General features: G+C 42.4%; 4 protein-coding genes across 5 annotated transcripts in view; 2 read left to right on the top strand and 2 right to left on the bottom strand.

Moving 5' to 3' along the window:
- Nucleotides 1-3,263: 3,263 nt before the first annotated feature.
- LOC129592511 (major facilitator superfamily domain-containing protein 6-like) lies at nt 3,264-8,899 on the bottom strand. Its single transcript, XM_055488566.1, has 11 exons — nt 8,403-8,899; nt 8,297-8,338; nt 7,318-7,681; nt 6,236-6,548; nt 5,523-5,651; nt 5,214-5,434; nt 4,780-5,038; nt 4,378-4,471; nt 4,158-4,239; nt 3,939-4,081; nt 3,264-3,782 (listed from the first exon to the last, which is right to left on the bottom strand). The coding sequence occupies exons 1-11, from the start codon at nt 8,464-8,466 to the stop codon at nt 3,475-3,477; spliced, it is 2,019 nt and encodes a 672-aa protein (XP_055344541.1). The 5' UTR covers nt 8,467-8,899; the 3' UTR covers nt 3,264-3,474.
- Nucleotides 8,900-9,888: 989 nt separating this feature from the next.
- Nucleotides 9,889-13,740, top strand: LOC129592540 (prostatic acid phosphatase-like). 2 transcript variants are annotated; one of them, XM_055488602.1, is made up of 9 exons: nt 9,889-10,306; nt 10,789-11,244; nt 11,566-11,886; nt 11,958-12,047; nt 12,110-12,168; nt 12,232-12,380; nt 12,448-12,506; nt 12,621-13,246; nt 13,569-13,740. In XM_055488602.1, the coding sequence occupies exons 1-8, from the start codon at nt 10,109-10,111 to the stop codon at nt 12,681-12,683; spliced, it is 1,395 nt and encodes a 464-aa protein (XP_055344577.1). In that variant the 5' UTR covers nt 9,889-10,108; the 3' UTR covers nt 12,684-13,246; nt 13,569-13,740. The 2 variants fall into 2 exon arrangements, with proteins under 2 accessions (XP_055344577.1, XP_055344578.1); XM_055488603.1 differs by having other exon boundaries at nt 12,621-13,242.
- A 2,114-nt stretch (nt 13,741-15,854) lies between these two features.
- On the top strand, nt 15,855-19,275 carry LOC129592531 (prostatic acid phosphatase-like). The gene is made up of 8 exons (XM_055488589.1): nt 15,855-16,341; nt 16,904-17,356; nt 17,710-17,898; nt 17,972-18,112; nt 18,177-18,266; nt 18,321-18,379; nt 18,448-18,584; nt 18,696-19,275. The coding sequence occupies exons 1-8, from the start codon at nt 16,039-16,041 to the stop codon at nt 18,962-18,964; spliced, it is 1,641 nt and encodes a 546-aa protein (XP_055344564.1). The 5' UTR covers nt 15,855-16,038; the 3' UTR covers nt 18,965-19,275.
- A 1,834-nt stretch (nt 19,276-21,109) lies between these two features.
- LOC129592498 (trace amine-associated receptor 13c-like) overlaps nt 21,110-27,775 on the bottom strand; it is a 73,942-nt gene continuing 67,276 nt past the window's right edge. Inside the window, exon 2 of the mRNA XM_055488550.1 lies at nt 21,110-22,512. Coding sequence (XP_055344525.1) covers nt 21,310-22,485 — 1,176 coding nt within the window. The 5' untranslated portion in view covers nt 22,486-22,512 and the 3' untranslated portion in view covers nt 21,110-21,309. The remainder of the gene's footprint in view (nt 22,513-27,775) is intronic.

A 27,775-nucleotide genomic window follows, 5' to 3' on the forward strand; every position in this document is an offset into this window, starting at 1 on the left:
CATCCTCCGGTTTACTGGAAGTACTGTGTATCTGAATGCCGACTGGTTAGCTTGCAGGTTCAACCGGTAATGTTTGACCTGCGTTTTTTCTCCGAACCAGCTGAAAAAACTTCAAATTTTTCGTTGTAGTAACTCAGTATTATCATGGATTCAACATGTACGTGCACAAGCATGTAATCATAATATCGGACTAAGGAAAGTACATAAATTAACGCTGTTTTAGTTCAACGCATACTCCAAAAAAACGCTCTATGGTTCGGACACTGCTGGCGATACATATATGTCAGTGAAGTGGTTTGTTTATGGCAGTTCGTATGTATTAAAAAAAAGCATACCTGCGTCTTGATGGCGTTGTCCTTCAAGCAGTGATGTGCACCGGTGAAATATGATGCATTAATACATTAATACATTACGCGTATATGTTCAGTAAGTAAAGGTTGCTATAACGTTAATCTCAGCTGGAAACTTTAAAGGAACGTTACATAATACCGTTATAATATCGCAAACGTAATACCGTAATTATAGTTATATGAATACTAATCATCTGTGCCAGGACTTTGGCCCCTCTCCTTTGAGGCAAAGGATTTCGGCTTCTACTTTACCAATTTTGCTGCTTTAAAGTACATCAGAATTCTCTCAATGTGGCGGTGGATCATAGATTGTTGATTTTTTGCTAAAATCATTTGGCTACGTCCAGTGGTCAGTCGTAAGCTTGTTACCATGGACACGATAAGAAATGCATACACATCTAACCCGACCTGACCCAGCGGAACACTAGCATTCTAGCAGTATCTTTGCTCGTATTTTTTAGTACAGTACAAAGTATCAGCGTAAACTATGTGTAAATAACTTCTGTACACTATTTAGCCAGTCCGTGTTGCGATAAACATAAGTATGTTCATTACGAGTATGTAAGAAAACGAAAAGCAAAGCATCTTTGTGTGTAATACTGATAGTACTTACGTAAAGTATGTAGGCAGGTCACTGAAAACTATAATATCGCTCATTCTGATTGTTTCTTTAGTTTTACCGGCATAATACATAAAACTGTAGAAATTAAAGCATTGCAGGTAATAATGGTCGTACAAGCCAATATTCATCCGTGCTCAGCTTGTAATATATCTAAACGAGCTAGAACTGGTATTAATTGCTAATAAATGGGACAACAACAAAATTTAATGGTATGTCGAGTGTATTTGTATACTGCAAAGCGACAATCATCGATTTCACGGCACGTTGTCATGGATAATTCACACAAACTCGTGACTGTTACGCGCAAAAATCGCGCTGGAATTTAAGTTGTGTTCCTGAGCAACTATACAGTACCGTATTCGACCATTTCGGCACAGGGACATTTCGGTATTGGACCATTTCGACACAGGGGCGTTTCGGCATTGGACATTTCGGCTGCGTAATCAACCGTAGCTGCAAAGCCGGTTTAGATGTGAGACGGCTGCAATCTGGTATCACGTGTGCGCCCAACACGGCAAAGATGCAGCAGGAAAAGTGATATTAATTGCTAAAGCGAAGGGAAAGAGTTGCCGCTTGCCTCGTACTGAGAGTTACAAATTTCCTAAATATTTTCGAATTTTGGATTTTATGCCGAAATGTCCATATGCCGAAATGGCCGTATGCCGAAATCAGAAATGTCTTTAAGCCGATATGGTAATGTACCGTACAGTACTCGGTAGGTGACGTCTCCTCATTAAAGAGTGATCGCCACGCATACGCTCCGGTTGCGCTTGTTTTTGCATAGAATACCACTCACTTGAGACAGTCTGAGTACTTATTGCTGCCGCTGAAGCCCTGATAAAAATTTCAAAGAATGCATAGAATTAATTGACATTTGGAATTTTTTTTGTGCATGGTGCGACGCGTGCATGTGTTGATTTGTCGCAGGCGATCGGCACAATGTTGTATAAGTATGAGAAGAGGAGAAAGCGTTTACCTTGTTTTTTTTTTCTGCGTTAAAGTCTTCAGATTAAATGTCGGAACGCTCAGACAACTTTGGAAAACGTACCTTCTCGCGCTGACTATCATATTTCATACACAGCCATTTGCAAACATACAGTACATGTATAAAATATTTCTTCACAAAAAAAACAAACGAACTAACAGTGGTTTTTGACCTTACTTTCTTACTACATTTAGTACGCCACAATAGAAAACTTTACATATGCATTTACGTGTTTTATGCGATGCTTAAAAACTGAAACTTTTACAGCAGTTAATTAATTCGACTCAGTTTGCTTGAGTACGAATATGTTTCGTTTTGGGTTTTAAAAACCTTTTCAGGTTGGTCACATATTTCGGATAACACATACCGTAAATTTTGTCGCTCAGTATTATTTCGATATCATTAAGTGTTCGAAGCCAGATCTTTTTGCCGTACATATTTGCCGAGTACATATTTGTACGGTTAATGTGGAAACGGGAATGCATTAATTGCCGCTTTTGAAACTCCAGCTAACAGCTGTCTGCGTTAATCGAGGCGACCTTTGTAGTTGAATTGCATAGACGCCTTCGACTACGCAACAATCATCTGATTTTCGATATCAAACTGGAAAAACCGTTTAACAAAAACTGTTTCAAGTAAGTACCCTTCCCCTGAAGCATCACCGAGTATCTCTTAAACGGAAACCGCCGTAACTACCTATGGTCGATTGCGACTTTTAAAAGATCACGACAACACACTATCAATAAATGCCATGCTAATATTATGTTTTGAAAAAATTCTACTTCTGACAATTCAAAGTTGTTAGTTGAAGCCTTGTGAGAATGTGCATTCCATAGAGCGATACTGACAATACTGCCATGTTGACGGAATTGTTATTAGTATTTCTACGCTTTTTGGCTTGAATCGGTAACAGAATAAGAGCGGCGTCTTATTTGCGGGCTGCATACAACAGTTCAATGCGTCTTGTTTCTTTACTAACTTCGGCTATTGGATGACACCGCTCCTAAAGTGACATCGTTCAAAAATCCTGACACGTGGCAATCATGTGAAGGAGAAAAAATGGCCAGAAATACAATCAGTCAAAATATTAATAAAGTTAAACAACAGTTTAATTCGCGTGTGGCGAAGAATTTGCGGCATGTTTTGTCTACAAAATGGCTACGCTTTATTCTTGCTGTTAATAATAATCCTTTCAGTCTCCAGAATCTCCACAATTGCAAGCGCCGGGATAACTGTTCTAGTGCAACATTAAAATTGCAACAGCTGAACTAATGTAGTTCTAGTTATCTATACATGTACCAGTCGATTTGTCTATGCAATATGCCCATTTTAATTTCATCAATCTGTGCCATGTCTGAAGGCTAAAAATAAGGAAGTAAAATTTCCGACTTAAACATTTTATTTTTCCTATCAATATAGATAAAACTCAGAGTGCAAAAACCGGTAAACTGCAACAGCCAGCAAGTTGCCATGAACACCAAGAACAATGAAAAAGTTATTCAAACGATTACATTACATTACTCTTGTTCGGACGTGGGCACCGTTCCGTTGGGACGATGATGCAGCACCGGTTCTTCGTCCAGATACGGAGCGTTGGGGCGCTGATGAACCGCCGCTCCTTCCTCACCATACGGCGGCGGTGATTGCCGCAGGCCCCCGTCGGGATAGAGCGCTTCCTCGCCGGATAGCAGCGGCACCACCGGCAACGGCTGGCGGTCCGGCTCCGTACGGTCGTAGATGCCGTCGTCGGGGAATTCGTCCATGAACGGCATTTTGGCCATCTCGTCCTTCATCGACGGACCCGTGTAGATCGGATAATTACCGCCTATACAAGAAAACACGGATTATCATCGCTCTGACGCATTGGATTTATTAATTACTTAATTTGGCAAATTATTCGATATTTAAAGCTAAAAAGGCTTCGCAAAATAATTTCACGGAAATATGAAATTTCAGGTATTAACAGTTTTAGTTCTTTTACCGATCTTGGAAGGTGTTTCACCGGTGACCATGGAATTATCCTGGTCGTATCCCTTTTCAATCGCCTTCCGCTTGGCATTGCGACGGGGTTTTGTCACCAGGAGAAAGTTCAGAGGATAAAAGAGGAAGGCTAAGCAAATATAGCTGCACAGCAATAACAATTCATTGTAAAAACTACCTCGTATTAATCAGTACAGAGCGAGAAAATGTGGTGGCTTACAACACGGCAAAAATCTGGAATGTCGCTCGCGAACCGTAAGCGTTCATAAGGAAACCGCTAATCAGCGCTCCAAAGCCTTTACCTAAAAAGATTTCCCACAAAAAAAAACAGTATTAGAGGTCACACTAAGTCGTAAATTCAAAAAGCAGCAATCAGCAGAAGAGACAATTCGCACAACTCGTCAGAGGTGCAGAAAATGTCGTACGTGCAGAATACTCACCAAAACAGTAATGGGAGGCAAACACGATGCCTTGCAGCGACGCCACGAAGGTCGGTGACAGTTTGGCAGCATAGCTGGCGGCGGTGACGACAACCTGTTGAAACGACCAAAAAAAAGTTAGATAATGGATTGCCCGTTGAATAATCATATATATAAAATATTAGGAGCGAGAACTGTCCCAACGAAACATCGATTCATTGAGAGGTGATGCGGATTGCGGACTAAAGTAGGTATCGTGTACGATGATCGTAGAGCAGTGGTTTCCACAGTTTGACAATAGAACGCAGACCGAAACGAAAAGCACGCGCACATTTGGTACATTAACTAGTTTTGTCAACGCTGAGCAGAATGGTGAACCCAAGTTGAATTTTTTTATTGCTTTATACGGTACAATCAGCTTACCAGAGAATGCGAGACGCCTTCAAAGATCTGTAAGGGTAACACCCAGTACGCTTGCCCGACCGGGACGAAAGATAAGCCGAGAAAGCGTATGGCGTACGCCACCACCCCGGCAATGAAGAGTTTCGTGTGGCCGAAGCGCTGGATCAGCTTACTGGCCAGCCCCATGGCCGGGATGCCAAAGAGCCCGCAAACGGTCTGACTGAGACCCAGCAGGACTTTGGACGAGTGCAGGTCCTCCAGCATGTACCAGAACAGGAAACTGCAAAATTAAAAAATTAACTGATTAACATCAAGCTGAGTTTCAATCAAAAATCAGTACGTACACGATAAAATACATGATAAAAGATAAATTAAATAAATAATACAGTTACACAATATTGAATTAACAATCTATAAATAGATATAGAAATAGACTGTTAAATCCAGCCGGGTACCTGGTAATAAATCCAAATCCGCATCCACAGAAGAAGACAATAACGGTCATACTGATAACACGCCGGTCAGCCATCACCACCAGAATATTTTTCATCAGACTCTGCGCCGGCATACGCAGCTGCATCCGCAGGAAGATGACCACAATGGCGGCCAGAATGTGCATGGCGGAGAACACGTAGAACGCCGGGCCGTAATCTTCGAACCCGTTGAGTTCTTCGGCCTGAAATGCGTTTCAGAAATCTTTAATATACCGTAAATCGTGAGAAACTTCACTGTCGGCGATTGGTAATAATCTATGCTGCACGCACTTTTGCAATTAGAATACCAGACAGGGGCGGCAGCAAGGAGAAACCGATCATAGAAAACATCTTCTGGAAGCCCAGATCCGCTTTGTGGTCTTGACAGAGTGCGATGGCCAAGGAATCCAGTAAAGGCACCTGTTCGTAAAGAGATAATAATGCACTGGAATTACAACTACCGGGAATTTGATTTAAAAAGAGCATGTTTTAACTTATAAGTAAATTGAAAATTAAAAAAATAATAAAAAAGATAATAATAAAAGAATTGAAATAATACAGTCAGCAACTGTAATCAAAAATTGAAAAAATAGCAGAGAATTTCCGGCAGTTTTAGAAAATTTTCTAAAAATATTTTATTTTATTTTTTAATTCATTTTTTTTTATTTTTAAACCGCTTTTTGGCAACCGTTTTTAAACTAAGTTTCGGCCAAATTCATGTTATCAAAAAAATTTGGTTTAAAATTTGTTAGCTAACGAGAGTACAGAATAATATCACAAATTAAAGCCAAAATAACAGCAGAACTGATTAAATTTCTTAAAAAAAGTTCCAACAGAAAACGTTATTACTCAAAACATTTCCCATTTAAAAATCAAGTTCGAAGACGAATAGGGAGTCAGTCAAGCGAAATTTTGTTAACGAATAATTTCTTTTCGTTAAAAATAACAGTATTATGCATGGTTAGCTGAGCAATTTTGATTTTTAGTCAGTGAGACATTCTTACCGCCATCCACATAATTGTGGTTGATGTCAGACGGAACAGGCAGTAAAAGCCCAGCGTCGCGGCCTGGCTACCGGTGTCATTGGTAGCTTTGCCGATGACCTTTGGTCGCGGAACTGGACACTTCAATCGCTGAGCCTGAAAGTCTTGTCCTATGGCGCAGTTAAAGGAGCAGTTGGATTTGATGTCTTTGCAGCGAGACTTCAGCTGCTCCGAACAGAAATGGGCCGAATCGTTCTTGTCTCCATGACACACCGCCGGGTCCAGCTGGGGCGGCGCCAGCTGGTTGGTCTCGGCACAGTCGGCGTAACAGTCCCTGCAAACATTCAGCAATTCAGACAAAACATAAACAAACGCTGGATTTCTTGAAATTCGAAATCTAGTTAGCATATTATACTAATTATAGGAAAATAACCGCGCAATTTTCGACAGAAAAATTACTGATAATTTCTTTACATACTTCTATAGATTTTGGGTAAATACTTTGTTCAATTTATTTTGGGCATAAAACTTTTCTAAATTGTGTCAATACATGATTACATTTCATGGCACTCCGGCCGCTATCTAACAGAATGATGCTTGTAGCACTTCAAATTTAATTATGAGCCGCAAAAAAATGCTACTAATATCGACCTAAAATTTAATTTTTCCCAAAATCGCTTTATATACAGAGTATTTCGATTTTTAATTTCCTTCAACATTTTGCAATTTATTTTTGTGAACTAATCCGTAACTTTTGGAAGGATTTCGCCACTGCACAACGATATCTGGCACTCTGAAACTTTTCGTAGTAAAATTAATAAAAGGAAACCATCGTTAGTTTTACAAGTTCTCTTACATTTAAACGCTTAAAAGCAAAAACAAAAAATCTTTAAATTTGTGATGTATGCAAGTATGAGAACTTGTGAAATTTTAATGTTGCATAAAACATTAAGCTTTAGAAAATAACTAGGAAAACTGAAACTTAAAATGGTAAATTTGAAAATAAGCAGAAACTCCGAATAAACACTGAAAGTCAACTAAATATACTGCTGTTTTGAATAAATCATTCTCCCGCGCGCTACAATAGGTAGCCGTTAACTGACCCTAGGCGCAGATGCTGCACATCCATCGCCGCCAGAAAATCATCCACCGCTGTTTTATTCTTCTGCGGGCATCCCAATAATGATGAGACGTCGTAGCCGAAGGAGCCGTTGGCATGACAGCGGAAGCTGAGATCCGCCACCGGGAACGTCTCGTTGGGACTGAGCTCCAGGGGCGGTTGGTAGGCCGGCGTTACGAAGTACAGCAGTAAGTGGAGTGTCACGCTGAGCACGGTGGCCACGATGAAGACCAGCCGGTAGTTGCCGATTTTGTCGGCAATTAACCCGCCTAGTGGCGGTCCGACGGCGCTGACGAAAGGTAGCACGGCTAGGATGATGGCCGTCTGCGGTACGGTAATACCTAAACCTACACGAAAATGTAAATTTTAATATCATTGACTAATAAACATTTATGTATATTTTTTCTTATATTTCTTATACTAGATCATTTTATTTGTTTATATTAACTTTTTAAATGCCTTTATTAAATTTTTTACAGATATTTTCTTCGCATACTGGTATTAAATTGTTATTGGCATTACTAAATAGCATTTTATAAACAAAAGCTTCGAATATTTTATCAAAAGAATTTGAATTGGTTACACATTGCACCATAACAATTACAGTTCAAATAAAAAAAACACCAAATTTTTCTGGATAGTAACTGTTGTATTTGTGTACAGACCCCGTTTACATGAAAATTTATGATTCAGTATAATTTTATGGGTAAGGCACACTTTAATACAGTTCTAAAAATCTGCTAATTATTAACTATTAATTAAATAATTATTATCATTGTTATTTACAAGCAGTAATCGATAATAACATTCGAACATTTCTGATAATTTTTCAGCGTTCATAAGAACCGATTCAACACAAGCAAGAGCAGGACGATAAAACAAAAATTAAACAAAATAGAATTCCATAATGAATTATCTACACTAATAATTTATAACTGGCTTTGTATAGCTGGAAAGCTTACTTCGCATGTGGACGGCCATAAAAGGTAGCAGCGCCGATATTCCTAAAACCAGAGCAAACACCATTCATCACAGACGCTTCAATCATCCCGCGGGCGCAACAAGTACCTCCATGGACGAGGAACATCAGTCCCTTCAAGGGAACCAGCTTCGTATTCACTTTACACTGCATCGTGAATCCCAGTAAAATGCACACTCTATATCACAGATTAATTACACCGGGTGACGAGCGTTGCGAAAAATAAATTATTCCAATGCAATCAAATAAGATTACAATTAAATTCCATTTAATCCATGGCGCAGATGATTTAAGAAAAAACTGAAAGAATGATGCAGGAAAACCACAACACTGAACCAGTGATGTGGCGCTGATCAAGCAGCCGCAGAATCCGATAAGATTGTTATCCGTTGTATGCCAAACTGAACAAGGCGCGCCCGGATTTATCCGGCTATATTTTTATATACGCGTCCACCGCTGTTTACACCGTTCTTTACGCAATATACACGGCACAACAACAACGGCATAATTGTCTTACAAGACAGCTCACAGCTGCTATCTTGCCGCAAGACAATTACCGGAGCCGGTTGTTCGGTGATATTTTCTTCAAAAATTTTCTGTTGATTTCACGCGTTTTACGGCTTCCGTGTGGAAAGCGGTGAAGTCGGCGCTTTTTCGCGGCCGGTGACGCCTCAAGTGGCTGACTAACGGAGTACCCTGCGGCTTGAAGCGCGACGAAGCCATATAATCTTGAAAATAAGTCTTTTCTTTGCTTTTCGCTGAAGACAGTCGCTCGAGCACTTCCGGCAAGTACGGCAAACATGGTTGTAAATAATTACCTACACTTTAATCGTGACCAATCCGTGGTTCCGGTATGTCATATATTTCACTGACCGAGCAACAGAAATATTTCAGTTTTTTAGAAAAAAAAAACACGATCGAGGTGTGGTTAACACGGTGTAAACAAACATCCGTAATTTCTTTAATCACAACGGGAGAACAGATAATTAGAAAAATGCATTTAGAAAATGTCTGACGCAAATTAAAAAGCTTCATATAAAGTTCTAAAAATTTCCAATTTTGTAAATATAATATAGCTGCGACTTTTCTTGTCGCCGTGACCTTTATGGCATACATCGACTACCGCTGTTAAAGAAACTATTAACGCTCGTCAACAGATCAGATCAACTTTTGCTATAGAACTTTTCTTTATTAAATACCGATTATTCAATAAAAATTGCTGTCACTGATAAACGAGCTGCACATACTACTCTGTACAACACATTTTTTAACCAGTACGCAGTGAGCTGAAAAAAGAGAGGCCATCAGTAATCAAGAGTCAAAGAGGCTAGCTTAACGAAGATCGTCGAAATGACAAAGGACAGCGCGCGCTTCGCATTCAGTTTGAATCGGCAGTTTTTTAACCGGTTTCTGGTGTTTCTCAACAGTTCGCCATGTACCTCGTAGTGTGTACAGTGCATACATACTGTAATCCATACATACAATTGTTGACGGTGTCATCATCGATCAAGTGTCTCTTGTTACACACCGCCAAAATGTAAAAGTTAAATGGCAGATCGCACCATGCATCGATGAGGGAAAACTGTAGTAGTGGAATTTTAACAGCAACACTGTTTTTATATTGCATTGTGCACTCATTCAGTCATTCTCAAAAGCCAGTGATGTGTTGTAGCTATATCGGTTCTACAGCACCTTGCTTTACAGGAAATCGTGGCGTGACAAGAAGTCGTTAATGATTTTCCTATTCCACATTTAACAACAAGCGCGCACAATTGAGTTTCTTTAAATTGTTTTAATGGCGCGAATCGGCATGCTTACTTTTATGCGGATAATCGCCATTACATCGTTGGCTTCCGCGCAAAATCACACCACCGATATCGTGACCGAGCAGAACACGCTCATCCGCCAAACCCTGGATAATTCGCGCTTCGAATCTGGGAAACCAGCCAGCGGCGCTTCCGTGGATCCAAGTCAACTCCGCCTTGTTGTCGTGGTGAGTACAAGCGCCATAAATCACAGCGTTTGTCATCATTACGTTGTTCATACAAATATGCAATACTGACAATGTAAACTAGGAAAAACAGGGGCTTCATTTTAACGCATATTGCGCAAACAAGCGCTTCACTGCTCGGATACAGTCCGGTTGATTTTATGCCGACAGTACTCTTTGTGCCTATTTTTTGTTGATTTTATTAATAAATCTTGGACCACGAACGTCGCATTTCGACTTTTTCTGTTTGACATTTACAATTTCTATTCATATTACACATCATAAGTACAAACTAAGTATCAAACGTTTTGGTACTTAGTCCCCACCCATCTGTTTTGGTCCAAAACAGATGAGTGATGACAGGACAGTAAGACAAGAAAAATACAGTAGAATTATACGATCAGCAGAAGAGCGTCGATTCACTTTTGAATCGACATATCGACTTATTAACGCTCACTACAATGATCACACAAAAACTCTTCTAGATACATCGTCATGCAGAGCGGACGCCGGTCTTCAGCATTCCCTGGGGCCGCAACGTCACCCGGCAATCGGCCATCCCAACCGATGCCCAGCTGACTTCCCGCGGCGTCAAACAAATGTACGAGTACGGACAGTGGATACGGCGACGTTACCAGGCCTTCTTCGAGACCAACGATCGCATCCCGAGTCAGCGGATCACCATCATCTCCTCACACACCGACCGCACCATCACCAGTGCGCAGGCCCTGGCTGCCGGGCTCCTTCCCACGGAGAACACGACCCGCCGCTGGGATTCGGAGCTAGGAAAATACTGGTATCCCATTCCAGTTTACGCGCAACCTTATCACGATGACCTGTACCTGTTTAATTATGACGACGCGGATTGCCCGCTGATGGGACGGCTGCGGCGGACCATCAACGAAATGCCTCTGGCAAAGCAGCTGGAAGCCGAGCTGGCGGTACTTCATTGATAGCTAAAACAATTCAAATTACTAAGAAGATAGACACAGAACGTTCCTTTCACAGAACGATAAGGAGAAACTACTTAGAATGCTAACCCGCATTAAAAATTTCAATTATAATCTGAACTCACCCGTCGATTGAGAAACAATTTAAATTATTACAGTAAAATAAAAAACCATGATTACGAACAAAAATTTTTGTTATTTATTTTGAATCAAAAAGTACTTAACGTTCTTATTTGTTTATGATTTCGCTAATTGGACATAATTTAAATGTAAAACAGTCATACATTTTGAATTTATTAAAAACTTTGACAGGATTTCAAGCGTGCGATAATGAAAGCATCCGGCATAGCAAACTACGATTTCTGGGGCACTACAACGGCCATCGAGGACGCCATGCGATACGCCTTGGAGTACCCGCAAACCAACGCTATCCCGCCCTGGATGAACACCACCCTGTTGGACGCCATTGAACGGATCGCCGGCATGCGAATGCACCTGATTGCCGGCGGCAACGGCGACCGGCAACGGACCCGCCTGAAGACCGGCCGGTTACTCGATGACATCTTTCACCGCATGGAGAAATCCACGAAGGACAATGCGCAGAATCTGCTGAAGATGGTCTTCTACTCTTGCGTAAGTCAAACCTGTCTTCCGCTTGAAAAACTGCTATCAAAACTAAAACAATGTCCACTCTTACAATGTAGCACGATGAAAACGTGAGCGCTATACTGGCGGCGTTGAATTTGTTTAATTATACCCTGAAAGGACCAAATTTTGGCATACCAGAATTTACGGTAAGACTTGCATACTGAAAAAACGCTTCAATCTGCTTTTGAATATTCACACGTCTTTACAGGCTTCAGTTATCTTTGAATTATTCAAAAATAATTCTGTGCGGATTTTATTGAAAAACAAGTACGGTGTTGTACAATTCGGCTCGTGGCATTCGCGGTTCAATAAGAAGTTCGCGCTTTGTAGTGCTCAAGACGAATGCGGCGATCCAATTGTACTGCGACATCCGGAGTACTACAGCGACTTCTGCCCGCTGCAGGAGCTGCGCCATATATTAGATGACGTCATCGTCAGTAAAAAACAGTTCGATGAAGAATGCAATTCTCTGCCAACCGGTTAGCATAACTAAATGCCGCTTAATAAGTTTTATCAGTTAGAAATTTTCGTTTGTTCGTCCTTTAGGAAGCTGGGCCACAACCGTTGCGCCGGCTACGCCGTTGCCTTCGACCCACATCGATAAGGTAAAAAATCCTAACGGTTTAGCACTGTACCTGTAATTCGAACACACCTATAAGGGGACAACTTTACCATTTACTCCGCGAAAACATTTAAGTAAGCGGTGTCATAAATTGCAGCTCATACGTGACAAACGCCGCGTCCGGCCGGGCAAAGGATTTCCGATGGACGTCAAAATATGAATGAGTTGCATTTGACCACTTTGGCTTGATACTACAGTTGCGAACTAGTCCACTCAGTTCTCCCGGAAGAAAATGTTAGTTAGATTTAAAATCAGATGGTGTGCGCTGAATACAAACATGTTATAAGCACTGGCAAACCGGAAAAGCTCATGGACAAAACGTTGATATGTGACGTGACATTCGACCATTCCGGGATGTGAAAGCAACACGACAGTGCATACTCATTTCATTTACTGTTGTAAAAAAGCCGCGCTTCCGAACATCTTCTATTTATAAACAGCACTAGTTCACAAGCTAGACGATATTCTGCCCATTCGACAGTTCGCTATAACCGCGACATTTAACTCATAAAATCCTCAAAATGGCGCATAGCGGTAGGACAGTTTTTCTGCGGATAAGCCTTCTCGTAGCGCTTGTTTGCGCGCAAAATCGCAGCATTGAAATTGTAACCGAACAGAAGATGCTCATGCTCCACACACTGGACAATTCGCGCTCCGATTCCGTGAAGCCGGTCAGCCATACCTCCGTGGATCCCAACCAGCTCCGCCTTGTGGTCGTAGTAAGTAAGCTATGTATATCGCCAGTTACGGCATTTGTCATTGTGATAAAAAAAATTAGATGCTTCGATCGTACGTATATGCGCGTCTCTGTTTGAATCCGATGCTTGCGATTTGTGCGCAGTGAATTTGCCGCTGTCGCGCACTATTTGCTGATTTTATTAGAGTATTGAAAATTCAAAACCGTCAACCGACTGGCCGATTTGGAATTTCCGCTTTTGCAGTCTTATACACCTGCTGTGCAATGGATCGAAGAATCAATAATAATTTCGATCAATGGATTGATGCATTTCATGTTAATGCAGTTATTTTTGAACGATTCATACAGGTGCAACGCCACGCTGAGCGAATGCCGGTCTTCAGCGTCCCTTGGGGCCGCAACGTCAGCCGGCAGTCGGCCTTTCCCACCGACGCCCAGTTGACTTCCCGAGGTGTCAAACAGATGTACCGCTTCGGGCAGTGGATGCGGCGACGTTATCAGACCTTCTTCGAGACCAACGATCGCATCCCCAGTCAGCGGATCACCATCATCTCCTCACACACCGACCGCACCATCACCAGTGCGCAGGCGCTCGGCCGCCGGGCTCCTGCCGCCGGAGAACAGCACCAGGCGCTGGGATTCGGAGCTGGGCAAATACTGGAATCCGATTCCGGTTTATGCGCAACCTTATCACGATGACCTGTACCTGTTTAATTATGACGACGCGGATTGTCCGCTGATGGGACGGCTGCGGCGGACCATCAACGAAATGCCTCTGGCAAAGCAGCTGGAAACCGAACTGACGGTACCAGACTAACCGCTGAGTTGCAAACTCCAATATCTACGAGTTTTCAGTGTTAATTTTCTTCTGATATTAAGAAATTTTCGACAAAGCTTCGTTCAGTATAACTTGCCCCAGCTAATATTTACTGAATGCGTCTCCACTAAATCAAAATGAAATTAACGTATGGTTTCAACATTCTTTTGGAAAATTTCCCATATGTCTTTCCGAAATTAGGGTTTGAATTTCGGGTGAATTGCTCACGCTAACGTTGGATTTTTTTATGTAAATAAACACCAACTGAATTTTGGACAGGACTTCAAGCACGCGATGATGAAGGCATCCGGGATCGGAAACTACGATTTCTGGGGCACCACAACGGCCATCGAGGATGCCTTGCGTTACGCTATGGAGTACCCGGAAATCAACGCCATCCCGCCCTGGATGAACGCCACGTTGTTGGAGGCTATTGAGCGGATTGCCGGCATGCGGATGCATCTGATTGTCGGCGGGAACGGCGACCGACAGCGGACACGCCTGAAGATCGGCCGCCTGCTTGATGACGTTTTTGGCCGAATGGAGAAAGCCGCCCAGGACCATCCGCAGAATCTGCTGAAAATGGTCTTCTACTCTTGCGTAAGCTGAAGTAATTTCTCGCCTGTATATTGTGAACTGGAAAAGATACACTGTTGATCAATTCCTTTTGGTGCAGCATGATGAAAACATCGGTGGGTTACCGGCGGCTTTTAAACTTATTCAATTATACACTGAAAGGGCCAAATTTCGGCATACCGGATTTTACCGTAAGGTTCTTATAGTAATATTATGCATTTAAAGCTTCAACAATCGGACTGTCAATGTGCCGTGTTTTCAAATACAGGCGTCGGTTATTTTTGAATTATTCAAAAATAATTCTGTTCGGATTCTACTAAAAAACAAGTAAGCTGTGCAAAAAATCTGATCATGAGATGCATTTATATGAGTGCATGAGATATGAGATGCATTAAATTTATTTTTCTTCAGTGCTCAGGATGAGTACGCTGATCCCATTATATATATCGTGGCATCCTGAGTGCGGTACGGATTTTTGCCCGTTGCGGGAGCTGCGGTATTTGCTGAAAGACGTAATAGTCAGTAGAAAACAGTTCGATGAGGATTGCAGTTCTTCACCAGCTACTGAAAGTTAGTATACTGTGAAGTGCGCGCAGTAATTTTGCTGGTTAGCATTATAATTTCTTGTTTGCGTCGTAGAACGCAACCCACAACCGTTGCTCCAACGACACCGCTAACTCCTACTCACATCGACAGGGTACGACATTGCCAGCGCCGGCAAATAAGTGCAAATAATAAAGAAATTGCTTTCTAATAAGAAACTGTGTTAATTACAGCTCATACAGGACAAACGCCGCGGTCGACCCGTCCCCGGATTTCCCATCGGCGTCAGAACGTGAATGCAAGACCAGTTGATTATCCATGTTGGCGAATTAGTCAGCGCAATTTTCCAAAAATTAGAAAGTTAGATGTTAATCGAGTTTGCGGAAATGAACAAAGCCGATGCACCGTCATTTAGCCGGAAAAGCAATTTAGAACTTGTGGCGTAATGTTCGGTTGCATAAGTATGTTGCTGTTTTTTCTCTGTGCATGCTCGTATTATCGGATGTTGATGTGCGAGTGTGTGAGTCAGAGCAACAGTGTTCCTTATCGTGTGTTGCACATTCTTTTCAACGTAAACGCATCCACACGGAAGCCGACAGTTTAAATGATTGCAAATAAAGTACTACTATAGCCCACATTTTAATTTTCATATTCGGAAACGTGCAGCAAACTGCCGGCGTGCATATTTCTCATCAGCCAAAATCTGTACCCAGCAAGGATTTCAAGTGGATGATACTTGAAAACAGTTGCTTTGCATGGAAGTCGTTCACTCCGATTCGACTTGCGGATTATCGAACCCTGTCATCCTTTCACGCCGGTATTCTGGTTTCCGGCCCGAAGAACCTGAGTTTCGTAATATAAGAAGAAGAACCTTCCGACGTGATGTACGCTGTAGTGTGTTTCTTGGTGTTGGCGGCGGTCAAGTGGGCAGCGTGCCAAAACACCGATCAGTATAACCAGTATACTCAGAGCTTGTTTCCGGATGGTAGCAGCGGCGGTACCTACGCTCCGTACATAGAGACTACAGCATATTCCAGTGCCAGCTATTCCGATTATACTGTCCCAACTACTGGTGTGAATGTTGCTGATGTGGAGCGCGCGGATGTGAGGATACAGAATGATTCGTTGCCTATATCAAACACTGAAGCGTCCGTTAGCCTGGATGAGCTATTACTTGTACAAGTGGTAAGCCGCCAGCGTCGCAGCAGATCTGCACACAACCGGCAACGTATACTCTTTCCACAATTTTCGATAAAATCATAAAAAATTAATCTATTTTTGAAATTAATAAGTAAATTAAATTGTAAATAAAATTTTTGAGTAAATTAAATTAGCTTAATAGCATATGTTTTATTCTTTTGATCACATTTTTATGATAATTTTACATCATATCGCATTGGTATCCGTTTATAAAAATCTTCGCAACGTGTCTCGTGAATTTTGCGAGCTGCTTTAGTAAGGCTGCTTTTGCTATAATAAAAAAAAACGCTGCAAAAGTGTACAAATAATGCAGTAACCAGAAATCACCATATTTTTTAAATGCGTTTTAACTATTGTTATATTTATTTGCTTTTCGTTTGTTATGACGGGTGCATACTACAAGAAAACCCCAACTAAATTGCTGGGGAAAACCCCAGCTACACATTCTGATTTATTAACTGATTCGTGCAACTGGATCATGAAATCTCGTTACCCGGCTTGCCTGCATGTTCGCACAATCTTAATTGTTTTGTAATTTGACTAAAAGGTTCATCGCCATGGAGAGCGCACATCCCTCTTCCAAATTCCCACCGCCGGCGAGGTACAACGCCAGAACAGTCCCTCCATCGAAGCCCAGCTGACCTCCAACGGGATCCGACAAATGTACGAATACGGACAATTTATCCGCACCCGATACCACGCTTTCTTCGAGGACGGGGAGCGCGCATCCAGTCAACGTATTAAAGTGATTTCCTCAGCCACCGATCGGACGATTAAGAGCGCCCAGGCCCTCATCGCCGGGCTGTTGCCGCCTAACGGTACGCGGCGCCAATGGAATACTCCGCTGGGAGAATACTGGAATCCATTTCCGGTGTACACGCGACCGCGCCATCATGATGCGCTACTGCTGAACTACGACATGGACTGTCCGGAATTTGCTAAGTTGCGCAACAGTATTGGGGAATTGCCGGCCGCTAAATTACTGCAGAATGAATTGCAGGTATTCTCGTACCGTCAGAATTATACAACGAAAAAGGCATTCGACGTTTTTAAATAGTGTTGTTGTCTACCTCGCATATAAATCGTAAGATAACGAATTTTTGCACTGAGATAACTAATTCGGCTTGTACTTCAATTATTCTGAAAACTGTTGGGTTAAAGAAATATTTAATCCAACAAAAACATGAATGGATTAAGTAACAGTATTATAATCCATTTTTTATTTACTGTGCTATCAGCTATTCGTTAGCTTCGATTTAATTAATCTGCGTTTATTCTACGAGTTATCAATTTTATTAGTCCTTAAAGCTTGCGCAGTGATAGAGGTTACTTTAAATTCCATGTTGATTTCAGGGATTTAAGGAAAATGTGATCAAAGCAACCGATGTCATGGAATACAACTTTTTCGAAACCACTACTCGCATCCACGACGCGTTGCTGCATCAACAGCGTTACGCCAACGATAGCAGTTACCCGAAATGGATGAATCAAAGCCTGTACGACACCATGGACCGCATTGTCAATATGCGAATGCACTTGATTGTACGATTAATTATCTCTTTCACACGAGTAAATACGGCACTTGCCGACGGTAGTTAAGGTTACATCACTGCAGGCCGGCGGAAACCGGGATCGGGTACGGACTCGCTTCCGCGTGGGACATTTGCTTAAAGAGATCGTCGACCGAATGAACACGGCCGGCCAAGCGTATAAAACTGGGAAGTCGAACGAGCTGAAGATGGTTCTTTATTCTGGTGTAAGAATCACGCAACTGTAAATTGTCGCTTTGAAATTTAAAAAAAAACACGACCGTTGCTTAGCACGACGAAAACGTTGCTGGGATTTTGGCGGCGTTGGATTTGTTCAATTATACAGTGGCTGGACCCAACTTCGGCGTCCCAAAATTTACGGTAAGTCTCACCACAACGATTTGCATCGGGTACTGCTTGATCGCAACTCTGTAGGCTTCCATCATTTTTGAATACTTCCGGAATAATACAGTGAGGGTTCTTTTCAAAAACGAGTAAGCTTACATCGCCTGAAATTAGTGAAGTTGATCAAGAGCTGCAGTTTACAAAATGACCTTTGTAGTCCCGACAACATGGCCGCCGACCCGAAAATTCTCGATCCGCCGCACTGCGGTATCTACTGTCCATTAGATGCATTCACCGACCAGATTCGTGACCTTGATGGTTGGGAGAAGCGGAGTGGAAAGAAGAATGCGGGCTGAATAACTTCACTAGCAACGCAAACCATTCAACTACCACTGGTTCGAAGACTGGAATTTCATCTGAGAATGTGGAACACCTAAACTGAAGTTTTCTTTCCCTTTCATGTAGGCGTTATTGGCCTTCCGGAATCCATCATCATTGCCGGTGTACTGGTGGCTTTCTGCCTCCTTCTTTTAGTGGCGGCGATTGTTGGTGTGTGCCATTGGAGGATGCGACGCGTGACCTATCACCAGGCCTCACCGGTATTTGCCCAACCCCTGCGCAGTTCAGCACCCAAAGACGTGGAGAATGCTCCGCCGTCCCCGTTGGTGTATGTGCGTCCCAGTCAAAAGCTGCTGAATGCGGTGGAAAATGGTGTGCATGATTCACGGTTGTGAACAGCATTGGTCCTGTAGCTTTAAAATGCATGGCTGATAATTACTCAAAGAACCTTAAAAATACTTAACGAAGGACACCAACGCAGTAAGCGCAAGGTATACGCTAGAAATGACTAACGCCCAAGAAGATGCCCATTACCAAGCGGAATGATTTAAATTTTCTGTATCTAATAATATTTGAAATTTATTTATTGTGCAATCTGGTTTGGGCAACCTTCGACCGCTATATGTAGGCAATGTTTAATAATAATGCAGGTCGGTTTCTGTCACAAATCGACACATATTGTTATGGTTTTCAAACCGTTTTCCCGCACCGGTTTGGTTGAATAAATTTTTTATTTAAGTAATCTCAATTGTGGCTGTCAACTGGAAGCGCAGACAGAAGTATCGATCATTCTGTGACATTTCCCAGTTCAAACTGCGGAACGAGCCCCTACATCTAAGAGTGACAACTACTAAGAGTTTATTTACGAAGTCCAACACGCAGACAAGCTGATGTCACCTACGGAATAAAAGAAGGGCATACAGGTAAAGCAGAGTACAGTAATCGAAGCCAACTTTGTACGCCACATGAAACGAAATATGGAAGTGGAGTTAAAGTACCGATCCGAGGAGCTAAATCCAAGCAGTGCCGCTCTACAGTAGTATAGGCTTCTGGCAAAGCTTCTGGTATAGCTTCGCCAGAAGCCTATACTACTGTAGAGCGGCACTGATCCAAGACAAGTCATATACACTATACAGTATACGAGTACCTTTAAAGTCATATGTACAAGTACTGCAAGCATAGACTGCGGCAGCTTAACATCAAGCGTAGTCATCTATAATTATCGACTGTAATTATTTTTATGTATTATTTATGAGTTTTCTGTGTTTTTTGCGTCATTATCATTTTATTAACGTTATCATGTGTGTTTTTCCGGTTGTTTGCCATTAACAGTGCAAGTACAATTGTGTCATCACCGATCCCTGTTTACTATGTTGGATTTTATCCCTAATCCAATGCGCAGCTACATACGAACAGTGTTCCTGGCTCCTTATAGGACCGCTTCCAGCTCTCTCAGAGGAAAGAAACTAAATACATACATTAATAAAACTTGCAAGGTATACGATTGATATTAACTCATTGTTTCCCTTTTGCGTAAATTCAGACATGATCTCACAAATGCATGGGGGCATAAATGAAGCCGAGAAAATTTTCAGGACGAATATCAGTTAGACTTGCATCTGTCATCACTTAGTGCCTTAGAGCAGGGCCCAGGCGAAGGTCTCCTCTATTCTAATTGTGGTAATAATGCACAAGTGGGCCAATGTAACTTAAAGGGGAGTTTTTGGGTTGAAAGTGAGGAAGGCGAAAATGCTGCATATTTGCCGAGCTGCGTTAATGCAAAGCTGCAGACATGCTAGAATGCCGCGTTCAGCAAGGACTGAAATAGTGTCCAATTGTCCATTAATGGACACAACGCGGCGGGTTGCGAGACTGTATGATTGCGGACTTGCCGAGCTGCGGACTTGCGGATGCGGTTTTACCGGATTGCGGTGCTACCGGAATGGCGAGATTTGTGGTGTTGTTGAGACTTAACGAGACAGGTAACCACCAGACAACGCCCTAAGATGTAAAATTGAGAAGCATTGCAGGGTACGTACGTGAATGTGCGTCCGTATGTGACTTAAAAATTTTTTACGTATACAAGTTTGTAAGTAAATTCAGTTATGAAGTTCAGGCTTTGTGAACTATAAATTATTTGCGGCTGCGCCGTAACTTTATCAAAACTTTGTAATGCCTTTGCTTGATTCTTGAATGCAAGTTCTATCAATTGCAGTTTCCTCTCATGCTGATGTTCAGCAGCCACGAAAACCGAAGTTTTCGAAAGTGGCACGCCTGTTCGTGTCGTGAGACTTGCAGACAGCGGATCAAGAACCTGAACAACGTACAGAAGAGGAAGAGATATGATAACGGAAAGGTGAAGTTTGCTCATGGTAAGTTGTAAAACTTTACTACACAATATGGAAAACCATAACATTAAATTCATTATTAGGTCACAAGAGCGTTTTCCGAAAGTATCTGTAACTGCATATACGCAATAGGTAAGTCTCAAGTGTATTCATTTTTTTTAGCGCCGACCCACAAATCGTCAGTTCCCCGCATGAAAATTTTATCTGTTCGTTTCCCTTAAAATCTAAATTGACTTTAATTTTTGGCATGACAATTTACTCTACAGAAATCAGAACTCCTGAAAGGTGCTATTACGAGCATGCGCATAAAATATACTACATACAATCTTGATAGGTGAACTGCACTTTTCGAATTACTACATTTACGAGTCTATAGACAGTCGAAATCTACTCTACATTTGCACTGCGGTGAATTCTCCTAAAACATTAATGCGATTCCATCGGCAAGAACTCGGAATACTGATGTCGGTGCGTCCAGTTGGTTCATCCGTGGAGTAGCACGATTGGAATCGTCCCAGGAATATCTTAAATCCTTTCCGGTAGTTTCTGTTCAGCATAAACAACAATAAAGGATTTATTAAGGAGTTGGACCAAATTACCGCCGGTATTGCAAAGCCACTGTAACCGTACGATCCATTGCAACTGGATGTCAGGAGATACTTCTTCTGCAACAATGTCGCCAGACCGTCCTCCCCTTGTCCCATTTGATAAAAATGACTAACAACGCTCGGCATCACGCAGCCAAACAACACCAACAGGATCACGACAAACACCCTAATTGAACGGAATTCGGGGCTGTCTGCCACCCGTCGGGCGATGTTTTTTTTCGACCTAGTTTCAGGCAGTAAAACGGCGTTATTGACACGCCGTCGAAGAGCATCCGCTAGCTGTATTCGCCGGTAGGCCACAAAAATCATGTGCCCATACATTGCGAAGGTAATGCACAATGGAGCAATGTTCTGCCCTATCACGTCAATAGCGTTGACCGCGAGTTGCAAACAGACAACACAAACGCAGGGTTTCTGCATGAGGCGCGTGCACGTATCATTGGTTTGGAAGTGGTACGGATACAAACCGAATGTGGAGGGAATGAACAATTTTGCGTAAGTGAACAGGGTGGGAAATATCCAGCATAAAAATATGGCGGGAATGAGCAATGATCGGACCCATCTCCGATGGAAGCTGGGATGGAAAAGGCGGACGTGTCGTTCCACTGAGATCGCTGCGGCATGGGCCAAACTTGTGGCGTTGAAGTATTCACTGGCAGCTATAAAGAACTGGCAGAAAGTGTGCCCCGCCGACCAGCAGTCATCCTGGAGCCAAAAACGAATCCGTAGAGGAATAATGATGGAGCATAGTCCGAAATCGGCCACAGCATCGGATATTAACAGCAAATTTGGAAAGGTCCGCAACTTTCTGGCGCTTAAAATCGACGCACAAAAACTGAAATTAGCTAAAAAAGCGGCGGCTGGAATGATGTAGACAACGTAATAGGGCGTGAGCTCAGCTCGTTGAGTGCATGCACAGTCTAGTTGTGGGTCCCAAAAAGTGTTAATGTCGACCGCCATAAAATAAATCCATTAAAACCAATTGGTCTTACATCTAATCGTGAATAAAACACCAGTCTTTTAATGTCGAGCAGAAGTACTGTATGAACTTAGCACACCTGCTCCCAATTAAAAATATAGCTGTGCTGTACTGTACTCCTTAACCACTAAACACCATAGGCCAACCCTTACAGGTGGACTTGAAGAGTGGGAGACTATTTTTATGGTGTAAAATTTCTTATGATAGTAAGCACGTTAGGCACCTACATGTAGAGAGTGTACTGTGTTCGACAAACGCTTCCGAGTTCTAACTGCCGTACGGTTTTCTTACGCTCCGCAGTTCACGCATTGTTTGTAAACTGGCCGGCTTAATTACGACGATGCCTCATAACGACGATGCGGTTCCACAGTACGAATACAAATATTTGATCATGGTAACAATGTGTGCCAACGTGCCAGATTATCGGTCTTATCACGAATAAACATATTTCGAAGGAGGGGCGTGGACTGCTGCATGTAAGTAAGTAGTAACTACGAACGCTGCCACTTGTAACTTGTAAGTACTCGTAATAATAAGCGCGGCGCTGAACTGTGACTGTATCTGTAATCAGGTCCGTCGCGAGACCCCTGCGCTGTTTTAAAAATAATGCTGCTCTCATGGTTCTTACCGGAAATTTTCTCCTAAAAACAAGTATCACGGCACAAATGCACACTAAGCACCAAAACAAAAAAGCATCACGCTTGAATTCTATCGTGACATCGTGCCATTAATAAGTACCGGCATAATACTTGAATTTTACGGCATGCTACATCCAAAATATTAACGGGTTACAACACAAACTGGTAGCCATTAAAATCTAGTCATAGAAAACGTTTGTCTGCGAATGGTAATAGTTTCGTCTAAGAACAAAATTCCTGGTAATCGAGTTAGTTAGTAAAAAGTTAAGCAATTATTGCGTAAATTTGCATAATAAGCCGTAAGGAGCGATTTAAAGTGTTACCGGGCTGATCTATTCGGTAAAGCCCATCATGACATCGCTCCACGATTATTCTTGCAATTCCAAGGAACCAGTACCACGCCACCCTGGGGAATCACCTTAACCAACGGCGAATCAAAATACGCATCCACCCGCAATCCTACATTGACCACGGTTAAATGGACGTGGTCATCCCCGCCCAATCCCACCGCCAGTCTGTTGCTGACATCGATCACAGCAACCAGTCGTCGTAGAAGTGCTGCGCTGTGTGCGAATGATAGCCTTCAACGTCCACACGGATCTGGCGCACCAACGGAAAGGGAAAGATGTGCGTCATCAGGTGGATAGCGTGCTCCACGGCGCGGCTCATGGCGCCGTTATCCGCTTGGAAGTAGAAGCTCAACATGGGGAGGTAGTCTTGATCCTGTGGTTAACCTGGGTCGTTGCGGCATTCGATCTCGATGAGGCGGTACGGCTGCGGATCGTATTCACCAATAACGCTGTAATTGCAGTAACGGTTCAACGGGATCGAAGGTTCCAGAATAGGCGCGAAGGTGACAGGTTCGTCGGCGATGATGTGGCGAGCTGCGGCGAAGTGAAGGACGAACAGTACAAACACACCGTACAAAAATGATCACATCTTCTGTTTCTTAAGCGGAAAAAAACAAGTAATTTGTTGTCAGTGTAAATACAGACAGTGTTAAGCTGCTTTATGCATAAAGGTAAACCAATAAAAATTTTGTCTGATGGCTGTTTTATATACGTGCGATAAATCTGATCGCGCAAAAAACCGGACTGATGGTATCTTTTCCCTCGAAAATCTAAGATCTAATTGCGTGAGTACCGTTAACAGCGTATGAGATGTCCGACCTTCGCACTAGGTAATTGTTATGCTTTATCCAGTGCATCTTCTTTGCGTAGCAATATTAGCGGGAGACGGAACAGTGTGAAAGTGAACGCGACTGCAGGCAAATTGCGGCGGACATTTTGCCGATTTCCGATTTATCTTGTTTATGATCTTTGCGTGCAACGTTAACAAGCTCGGGAAAAATAAGGAAATGTTACCGGTGCTAGAACTGACTTTGCGAAAGCCGATCGCGGTACAGATTGTGTTTTAGAAATATTCCCGGAAATGGCTCTCGCATCATAAGTTTTTTTACTTTACAAGTCTTTTTCTATAGCAAACGCGATGCCATCCGTATAGACCGAAGGCGAGAAGTGCTGTAGTGAATTCTTTAATTCTCATCATAACAGATCAGATAAAGTCATGTATTCACATTGTGCGAATTTGCTGGAAATGATGATGAGCAGATCTAGACCTGGCTGCTTTGAATGGGAAGCTGATTGTTTTCATTGTATCGCATGGAAGTCTTGATTCTGTGGGTGTCGTGTGTATTGGCGGTCAAGGCTTTTATCATACCCGTGGAACATAGGTGTACAATTACTACTATAGTAGATGTGTCCCTTGTGCAATGGTATCAGAAGCCAGGCGCAAAAGCGCAAAAAAGGCGCAAAGGTCAAAGTACTTTTTCAAACTGTATTACTATAATACACACACTGTGTTATAACAGAAACTTCTTGTATTTCAATCTATGCCAAATAGAAACTACTTGTATTTCAATCTATCTGCTGTAAAACGCCATGCATGCGTTTTACAGCATCTGCCCGTCCGCTTGGAGATGGTAAAAAGCGAGCCGTGCTTCTCGTAATTCTCAACATTACACAATTTTCCTTCAGAATTCGACAACAGTTACAGTTATAGTACCCGATTTCGGCGCACATATCAAAGGCTAGTAAAGGGACAGATCGAGTGGTAGCGTACATGAAATGTACTAAAATATTCGACCGGGAAAAGCCTCCTCTGACTCCGTAGTCCCGGTTGAGGGTTGCGGTACAGGTGTGGTAGTGGTGGCGGGCACAGTGGTAGAGTACTCGTGCAGTGCCTTTAAATCTGAACATGCGTCCTGTTCCGACTGGGTGCCACAGCAATTGCAGCTAGAACCATACGCCAGATCGCAACCTTCTTTCAGTTGCATATCACACGTGCTGCCAAATACTGCGAAAACCATCAAAACGTCACTCGAAATTAGGCCACGACATTTTTCCTAATGCGAAACTTACTCTTACCGGTGGGCGTAGCCGTGGCAAAGGTCATTATCATTTGCAGTCCCAAAATGCCCACAAATATAATCGATAACCGTACAAGCATTTCACTAGCGGATCAACTCTACAACAGTTACCAGTAATTACGCTTTATCTACGTGCGGAAGCGTCCGTTACAATAGTGCAGACTTAATTTGCAGCGAAGGGACCTCTTAACTGAATTAGGGACAGTATTTACAAGAGGTTTGGGGAAAGGCCAAACATTTTTGCTAATATTTATGTATAACGAGGACGTGGCATCAAACACATGTCCTGTTTTTTGGCGTCTGCCGATCGTTGAGACAAATAATGCTGACGGTGCTCCTACCGAATTTCTCACTGCACTTGGACAAGTTTTTGAGGAAAACTTCTCAAGTGGCTCGATGCATCGCCATGTCTGCACCGTTTAATGTAGTAGATTCGAATGCATTCTATATCGTACCAGTAAAAATTTACACGGTGAAAGATCCACGTCTGATCACTTGAGAAATCTTTTTCGCAGAACACATGCTCGGCTAGAGGGTATAATTTCGACTGGAGCGCAGTCAGCATTATCGATATGAACGGTTGGCACTTGGCAGACGGAGACCGTGCTTGGTGCCAAGACTTTCCCAAGAATATAAGCGAGAAAGTTCTACCTTCAAAAGCAGTAATTTTTACAACTGCTGTCTGATTTGTTCGGTACTTCTTCGCTTCTGATACACTTTCTAGTACCGTAACACCCTTTCGGAGAAGAACTTTTCTTTGCTGCATTATATTGCGTCAGCTATTAAACTGGTTCCGTTTTTATCCGTAGTGGTTATTTCTGGAGTATTGATTTTGATGACCTTTACAGCGGCTACACCCATCGCCACCGGTAAGACCAAGTTATCACATTAAGAAACGTTATACTCTGAAGATGCTTCGTGTTCACGATTTTTCTGAAACACACGCTTCTCTGTTCGAGTCGATACAGTATATGCACAATGGATGTCAGGGTGTGTCCCTGACGCACAAAACTTTTATTATATATTTATATTTATAAATTATTTTGCAATGAGTTCTAATATAAAGTAGGTAACAGTTTCTACTTTTTTTATAATTAGTTCTATATTGTGTTAGCCTAATTTTAAGTGGCCTTTTGGTGTTTCTGCAGTTTTTGGCTCGTGCGATATAAATGTGGAAGCAGGATGTGATCTGGTGTTTGGTGCGAGCTGCAACTGCTGTGCTACCGAGACGGAAATGAAAAGATGTCAATTTTTGATGGAAATGCATCAGTACGATGCCACCACGCCTATCACGGCTGCCACACCGGACCGGCGTCCTATCTCTAAAGCGAAGAGGCAAGCTGTAATGAGTAAGCCCGATCCGAACTACTCTTGGAATGCTCAGCTGCGCCTGTGTTATGCTGAGCCGGGTCAAGAGCCTTTAAAGTGCGATGTGGATCGGGGTGAAAACTGCCAATGCTGCGCTCTTTACAGAGAGCAACAGGAATGCAGGATTAATTTGTACTCATCGAAATGGATTGGTCGATAGACGACATTTAAATTCTTATGTCATCGAATGTTTTCTTATGCTAACTGTTCATACAAACGTATAAATATGTATAAGTTCGGTGCTTACTTCATGCAGTTTCTTAATAGTGGGTGTTGTGTAATATCGGATCACGAGAGAAAAAAAAACTTTGTTTGTTATCAAGTTACTAATACTGTTGTTGTTGCTGTACGCTGTGTTCATATGCTCGTACGTCACGTTCCTTTGGAAATTTTCGGAAGTACAATTATGAAACTTTGGAAACACAATTTGAAAATTGTAAGCATTAGTAATCACAGATGCAAGCATTAGTTAGTTACTACTTGCTGCAAATCGATATGTCCGATTGAAAACTAATTGCATATTGCATATAATTGCACATATTTCAGTCAGCAGAAGAACGAGTAAACAGGAAAGTGTCGCGGGGCAATCTCTATTTATTTACTTCACACGTAATCGTGGATTGTTTTAAAAATTCATCGGCAGCAGTATCACTCCGTCGTACCGCACCTTAGGCTGCGGCCAATAAAACTTCGTATCCATCGACAATCCGGCGTCGGTCACGGTTAATTCAACATAATCATTTCCTCCAGTCCTTCAGTCAATCTACTACTACTGACATGGATGACGGCTAACAGTCGTCCATCGAAGTCCCGCGCCGGATGCTGGCGATAGCCGTT

The sequence above is a fragment of the Paramacrobiotus metropolitanus genome, unplaced genomic scaffold (genome assembly GCF_019649055.1).
Source record: "Paramacrobiotus metropolitanus isolate TYO unplaced genomic scaffold, Prichtersi_v1.0 Parri_scaffold0000053, whole genome shotgun sequence".
NCBI classification, from domain to species: domain Eukaryota; kingdom Metazoa; phylum Tardigrada; class Eutardigrada; order Parachela; family Macrobiotidae; genus Paramacrobiotus; species Paramacrobiotus metropolitanus.